Source organism: Sinocyclocheilus anshuiensis, unplaced genomic scaffold, assembly GCF_001515605.1.
Source record: "Sinocyclocheilus anshuiensis isolate Anshui unplaced genomic scaffold, SAMN03320099.WGS_v1.1 scaffold119, whole genome shotgun sequence".
Classification (NCBI taxonomy): domain Eukaryota; kingdom Metazoa; phylum Chordata; class Actinopteri; order Cypriniformes; family Cyprinidae; genus Sinocyclocheilus; species Sinocyclocheilus anshuiensis.
This window is the reverse complement of record NW_015549581.1, coordinates 59,846-67,548: the sequence shown is the minus strand read 5'-3', so window position 1 is coordinate 67,548 and position 7,703 is coordinate 59,846. Positions and strand designations below refer to the sequence as shown.

General features: G+C 36.9%; 1 protein-coding gene across 1 annotated transcript in view; it reads left to right on the top strand.

The window, feature by feature from the left end:
• The window catches only part of LOC107657738 (uncharacterized), a 9,560-nt gene that overhangs the window by 696 nt on the left and 1,161 nt on the right, over positions 1 to 7,703 (top strand). The window contains exons 2-3 of the mRNA XM_016445964.1: positions 1,197 to 1,258; positions 5,545 to 6,392. Coding sequence (XP_016301450.1) covers positions 1,197 to 1,258; positions 5,545 to 6,392 — 910 coding nt within the window. The remainder of the gene's footprint in view (positions 1 to 1,196; positions 1,259 to 5,544; positions 6,393 to 7,703) is intronic.

Sequence of the window (7,703 nt, the reverse complement as noted above, 5' to 3'; positions counted from 1 at the left end):
AATATATATTTCTTAAATCTATACATGTATATGTTACATACATAATATTTCTATATATAATTTGTGTATTTTTATATGCATATAGAAATACACATACAGACGTGTGTATATATAAATGTAATTGTAACGTTATATCTTCCAATTTTGAGTTTATCTCAATGTGAATTTATGTCTTAATTTAAACTTTATACTGTATGTTGGAAGCAGTTGTGTCTCTCTCTCTCTCTCTCTCTCTGTGTTGCTGTAAACAGCAATCTGCTGGAGGAATTAAAAGAGTTCTCATATCGTCAAAACAAGCCATTTCTATTGTATGCTGCACTGAACACAGGGCTGGAACAGAGAAAATGACTACTTTGTTTCGCTTCTGCATTACGCTTTCACACAAAGTGTGCTTTAGAGATGTTAGAGAGGTGGCTTATGAGTAGCGCTGATATTAGGTGATGGTAATGGAAAACAATAGCCAGGAATAATTATGGACTTCCATGACTCATTGGTCCTGGGCTATAGAGTCATTCTCTGTCAGATGAGAGGTTTGATGAGCTGCAGGAACATTCACAGGGAATCTGTTAGCATTGTACGCTCCATTCATTTGAACTGATGTTGTTTTGCTATAGTGAAGAGCTTCTATTGTCCTGCCTGTTGCCATCACATCAGAAAATATTCAACACCAGCCATCATGCTGAATACAACACACTAGCTGCTGCTTTGTAAAAAGTCTCCTGTCAGTCCTTTCTGTGGAAATCTAATTTCATTTTTAACTTCACTGTGGTTCAATTCAGTTAGCAGATCTCCAAAACTGCATTTTGTTGCTCAAATGTTGCTTTCTAGTAGCTCAGGATACTTTTTCAGAAGAGTTTTATGAAGTATCATCCATCATATGAACTATATGTAAAAATTATAAATATTAGAATATAAATTGAAAATAGAATATAGTTCAAATTTGTAATTAAATATGTTGATGAATACTGTGTATATATATATATATATATATATTCATCAATATATTATATATAATTTAAATAATGGAAAATTACACATTTAGTATCAATTAGGCTATTTACTGCTAATAGACAACAATGTCATTACATCAATGGTTGAATGTCATTATTACAGAAACTGCACTTTAAAAAGTTGTATTCTGAAAATTCTGGACTTTTATGCATTTAAATTTTTATGCATTCAAATTTTTTCCACAGAAAAGGTGAGAAGAGGGATCTGTGCTGTGCTTGGGAATGTTCTGATACGGATGGTGGAATCAGCGGTAAGCAATCAAACCTATTCATTTTCAGTCAGGGAATCTATGTAAGTAATAGCTTACATCGTAATGAATCTAGCTGAAAGGAATAAAATGCTGCCAAAGAAAAATCAATAATACTCTCTGAAATGGCTCTAATGCCACATCAGAGTCCTAATCAGAGTCCTGAGTGACAGTCCCACTGAGTTCCCTTAAACATGGTTTAGTTCAAGCAGCAGGAGAGGAGATAATGGACGACGCTGGCGTTTTCCTGTGTGCGACCTGCGTCTAATTACACAGTTGCTTTCACCTGCTGCTTCAGGAAATTCCGTGCGGGGATCTGGAGGCGCCCATTATGTGCAGCGCAAACATTTATCTGCTACTAAGTCTAGCTTGCTACCCAGCATGCCTCAAAATCACCTCGCAGTGTGTATCGGGACAGAAAGGCGCGACTTCCTGCCAATCACTCAGCATGTAGAGGTTTCTCTGCACATGGGGACATGAGGCCAGATGCTTAATTTGCACGGTTTTCTGTTTTGACTGGTTATTATGTTTGTTTGAGCTTTTAACTATTGTTTTGACTGGAGGGTGAGAATTGTTTCGTCACTAAAGCAGTTTTCGGGAAAGACAATAACCAGGCTTGGAGTAATGGAATACTTGGCACACATTTATGTAAGCAAGATATAAAATTAATGCAGCTTCATCCACATACATTAAAAAACAATTTAACATTGTGATACTGTGATTCAGTTCAGCAAATCTCAGAAATTGCATTTTATTACTTAAATGTTGCTTTTTAGTAGCTCAGTAGACTTAATTGTTTTAATAAGTATCAACTTAAAGTTCATCTCTAAAATAGCCTAAGCTGTCTAGATTGGCCTGATTTGTTGGTTTTAGAGGGCGCTTGTCATCTCAAGACTAGTTTTGTATACTCACAGTATTTTTACAGCATTACAACCGCTCTCTGTTCCACTTGTCCCTATTTTTTAAAATGAACGTAGTATGTCATTTGTTTTCTGAGCAACTTCTAAGCAGCCAAGCAGCATGTCAGAGCTCAACAAGGGCTCTGTGTGAGTCACGACCACCACTGACTATTAGATTCACAAATGACACTTCACTCACAACACCACTCTGGTACTGAGTCATATGTGCTTAAACCATATACAATTATTGTAATTGTTACGATTACCAACCCAACTCACTGCAATGGACATTTCTTGCATTTACATTTTCTCTGTCAAAGATAAAAAAGAAGGAACAGTTCACCCAAAAATGAAAATTTGCTAAAAATGTACTCAGATTTGGAGAAATGTAGCATTGATATATAATCACTTGCTCACCGATGGATCCTCTGCAGTGAATGGGTGCCGTCAGAATGAGAGTCCAAACAGCTGATAAAAACATCACAATAATTCACAAGTAATCCACACCACTCCAATCCATCAATTAATGTATTGTGAAGCAAAAAAAAAACTGGGGAAAAAAAATCTAGAGATCCATTTAAATTTAAACCGCTGCTTCTGGGAAAAATACCAGTTCATAATCCATAATAATGCTTCCTCCAGTGAAAAAGGCCAGCACCTGTTGTCCTCTTACATCAAAATCCATGCACCAACATATTTGTTTATAAGTTTTGCTTTGTAACAATGCTTGATCTGTGCATATTTCTCTCCTGATTCAGACAACATGACTGGAGAAAGCAATATTTAATTTTCACGGGAGAAAACATTCTGAATAGAGGACTCACATTTTAGGTGGAAACAATTTAGATTTTAAAAATGTTAATGATGAATTTCTTACAACCATGCAACTTTTTACTGGACAAGATGTTAATTCTTGTTGTGTGGATTATTGTGATGTTTTTATCAGCTGTTTGGACTCTCATTCTGATGGCACCTATTCACTGCAGTTCAGCCAATTTAAATTTTTGGGGTCAACTATTCCTTTAATGGTAACATTAGGACTTGTTCATTAATAATTTCACACATATTGCATATTTATGTGCACAGTTCTCACTCTGAATTTCTGACAAATTCACAACAGGTGCGTGTACACAGAAATGTGTTCCTGTCATCATTCTTCATTGTTGATGAATCTGGATTATTCTAAATGAGGGCAGGTGTATCTACAACTAGTAATTTGCATAAAACACGCCCAGGGCGTGTTCATTTAAGGGTTTTCCACGCAAAACCAATTCTCAAAAAACAGGCTTTAATTGACTACATGTGTTTTAGAGGTCATAATTCGCAAGCTGTGCATACGCCTGTACAAGCAGCATTTTTCGTGTTATTTTTTCATAAATGATGAACAGTTTTATTTCACTTTACTGCTTTTCACAAACTCCAGTATTGGCATCTTCTCAAAATGTTGTGAATAATAACAAAAAAACTAACATTCATGCTGCATATTATGCAGATGTCTCACAGGAGCAAATATCAGCCAGATGTTGTTTACTCCAATCTCATTATATATACAGCGGGCCCCTAAAGTCTGAGACCACGGTGAAAATTTGATTTAAAAAAAAAGAAAGAGAGAAAGAAAGAAAAAGCCAATTTAAAAATAGGAAGAGATTTGTAAGATTTCTTGGTCACACTTGGACTCTTTGTACAGATGCTTAGATGTTCTTGCATTCATTAAAGCACAAGATTCTTTTTAGATCATTGTCAAGGCATGCTGGGTAACATGATCATCAGGTTTAACTTGTGGAGTTCATGCAGAGTGATGATGTCATTAAAGCAAAAGAGGGACAAAACAAGTACGATATTCCAAAGTTCATTAAATATAGAAACATTTCAGCATGGTAATTTATTAATTGGAAAATAATTGAAATTTGTCTCAGATTTCCCTAATATATCGCTCTTTGCTCTCCAGAGGTTAGATGTCGAAGACATTTGCATTTAAACCTTCCACCACTCACCTTCTCTGGAGGAAACGGTGAGTCATTGCGAGTCCCACAGCGTCAGTGCAGCTTTCTGAAAGATAGCCGTAGAGTGGGACATCGATCAGAGCCGGGCCACGCTGGGCTCAGACCTGACATTTAAAAACCGGACCTGTGATTAATCATCGGCCTAACAGGGCTCAGACTTCACAGCATTTGTAATAAAGCCCCATGGACACTCAAAGACCCAAGAGCATCTCTTACATCTCTGTGATAGGCATAACCTTGTTAAACAGTCTAAATAGGAATGTTTATATTTACCCAAATATCCTGGGAGGATTCATTCTTGTTCCCGAAGCAGACATTAGATCTTCTCAACATATTTTAATGCAGGTATGAAATCAATATGATGCAGTTTAGCTCCAGCCCTAAACCAGCTAATAATGGTTTATAGGATTAGCCTACTTCAAATTTACCGGCAGGTGTGTTGGATCATCAGAATAGCCTTTCCAGTTATTCTTTTCTAGGAGTGTTAGCAACAATAATAAATAGCCCAAATAGTGCTAGTGTAGTTAATTGCGTCTATATTGGGGTAGCAATGAAAAATAGCAATTTCCAGAAAACACCACTTATTTGGCTGATTCATGAGGACACAGAATTGTGACCAAACTACATTTCCCATCATTCTCTGTAGCAGCATAAGATTGATGCTGGTAGGTTAGTATTTACAAGTTGGGAAGTCAAATCTTTCAGATCACTTTGGTCAGAGCAAGATGCCAGGTTTTTAACTGCTTCTGCAAAATGATTAATAAATAAAGCACATCAGGTCTACTTTATTTATTCATCAAATACTTTTTTTATGTTTTTATACAATTTATGAATGTGCTGTACACTGATTCATTACACATTTTATTGTAATTGTACAATATTATTGTATTTTGTATATGCAACTTAGCTAGTTTTAGTGTAAATAAAAAACATACATTTGAACAAATTTACTGTCAGCTACAGATGCTGCATCCATTGTGTCAATCATGTTTTTGCACTGATTTATAATACCACATTTCCCACTCATAATTTTGATATTATCGAATACACCAAATAATTTATGAAGCACCAACTTTATGTTGAAAGAAATCTTCCTGTCAAAAAAGATAGTTAGAGAAATATACAAAATATTACAAGAAAGAAAGAGGGAAAAACTTAAACAAGCACAGAAACCTCAATAATAATAATACAATTAAAATGCATTAAAATATTGATAATAAGAACAGCAAATCAGCATATTAGAATGATTACTGAAGGATCATGTGACACTGAAGATTGGAGTAATGGCATTGCAGGAATAAATTAAATTTTAAAATATATAAAAATAGAAAACAAAACTTACAAAATAAAAAACCTTATATACCACTGTTTTTGTTTTTAACAGATGATAATGCCTTTCATCAATACCAGGAGACTAAACAGAAAATTAGGCACAAGTGCAGTTACTTGGACGAAAGGAACATCATTTTGTCCCCTCATTTTTTTGCTCAGCCCAGGTCATGCGTATCTGGAGCAAATGATGCATCGGATGAAGCAAACTCAAGATGGAAAGCATCTCAAATCAGTAGCGTCCCCACTAAATCTGCCAGCCCAGACGTGAACATTACCACTGAGAGACCAAGTGCACCAGACCCGAGCTGTGTACCCATAAATCCCAGCGTATCTACTGATTCAATGACCCAGAGACAAAATACTGTCAGCGAGAACTCACTGCAAGTACATATCGTAGAGGTGAATGGGATTCTGCCAATGACTGAGTGGATTCCGGAATCATCTCATGAGCAAATGACGGAGGAAACCACATCCTGGAGGTGTGCTGGACTTGTCTCAGCGAACAATGAAACAAGGAGTCCTGAAGCTCTTTGGAAAAAGGCATCTGGAAAGAAAATCGAATGGTGCCATGAGCGCCTGGCTAAGGCGGCCCACCTTGGGTCATCATCGCCCACCGCAGCCAGACCCAGAGTGGTGATCCGGAGACTGGCACGAGGAAGAGGTTACAGAGGGACAAGCAGGCATAGGGAACAGAAGCTCAAACCACTGGTGAATCACAAAGACCTGCACAATAGCTACTATAGTCTGTCAACACTGCAGAATTGCTATGGATGTCTCTGTAGCCCTTGCCAACCGCGGTTGAGACACAGTCCAGGGGGAGACCAGCGAGACGCCACACAGAACCTTGACAGGAAACAGCAGACTGAGGGACAGCAGAGAGAGTTTTCAGAAGCCACTGGGGTAAGATTGATGTTCTCAAACTTCAGACTTTTTGGTCTGAAAGCCAAACTCTTCCATTTTGCTGCTTTTGAGATTTGTATTCTGTCCACTTCTTTCTCAGTCACGTCAGTTGATCGATGTCCTGACTCGAACTTCTCGCCTTTAAAGCACAAAGGCCAATTGTTACAAGCCTGCGAATTGAATGAGAACCAAAACAATGCGTAACACAATAAGCCTGCTTGTTCTCGCTGGGAAACCTGCAGTGCGGATTGATTGTTTTATAAAGATATCGACCTATTTCGTGGTAAACAGAAATGAATGATTTTGTTACACACTCAGCCTCTGTTTGAGTCCAGATGAATGCTGGGATATAGACTGGTAGCTATTGTTAGCTGCAAAGTATTACAGGAGCAATTTAGACTGTAGGTTTTTGGAGTGCATGCAAAACACTGCTGTAGTAATGTGTAAAAATATGTCAGTTCACAATGCATAAGGCTGACAAAGAAAATTCAATGCATCAATTGTAGAGCTGAATTAAATATTAAAAAAGAACTATTAGGAATTTTCATTGTGATGTCATTTACAGGTCAGTTAGGCTCATTTTTACGGTGGCCAAGAGAGCTCAACGTGCTGCAACTTAAGAAAATATATGCAATTAGAAAAAGCACCAGCAAATTAAATTTGACAACACGTGCTGCAAATACTCGCAACACAACCAAATACAGAAACGCACTGCAAATACGCACAGCACAACCAAATACAAAAAAGTGTTGCAAGTAGCATAGACCACAACAGAAATGTTTATCCAAAAGGGGACCCCAACAACCCTTCTCAAAATTAACCATGGTTTTATTATTGTAAAAGTATAGTAACCTTTTTTTTTTTTTTTTTTGGCATATTGATTACCATTTGTATAATCACAGTTGTACACATACCATGGTTAAAATATGGTTAGTGTAGCAATACAACGGTTAATTAGCTAGCCAACTTACATAACATTTCACAGTTAAAGTAACTCTGTATTTCTTCAGCTTATTTAGGCTAATAATATCCAAAAAAGCTAAGGAATCATTTGATCAGGATGATAAAATAAACAAAAAAATCTCATCTTTCAGAGCAGACATTGATAATGTCCCAGTTATGTTTGTCACATATTGCGGTTTCCTTAAACATTCCATTGGGGTCTGTGCATACTTACAGTGCGTTTCTGCCTATTTGGTTCTGTTGCAAGAATTTGCAGCGCATTTTAGTATTTGGTTGTGTTGCGATTATTTGCAGCACGTTTCTGTATTTGGACGCATTGTGCGTATTTGCAACACTTTTTTTTTTTTT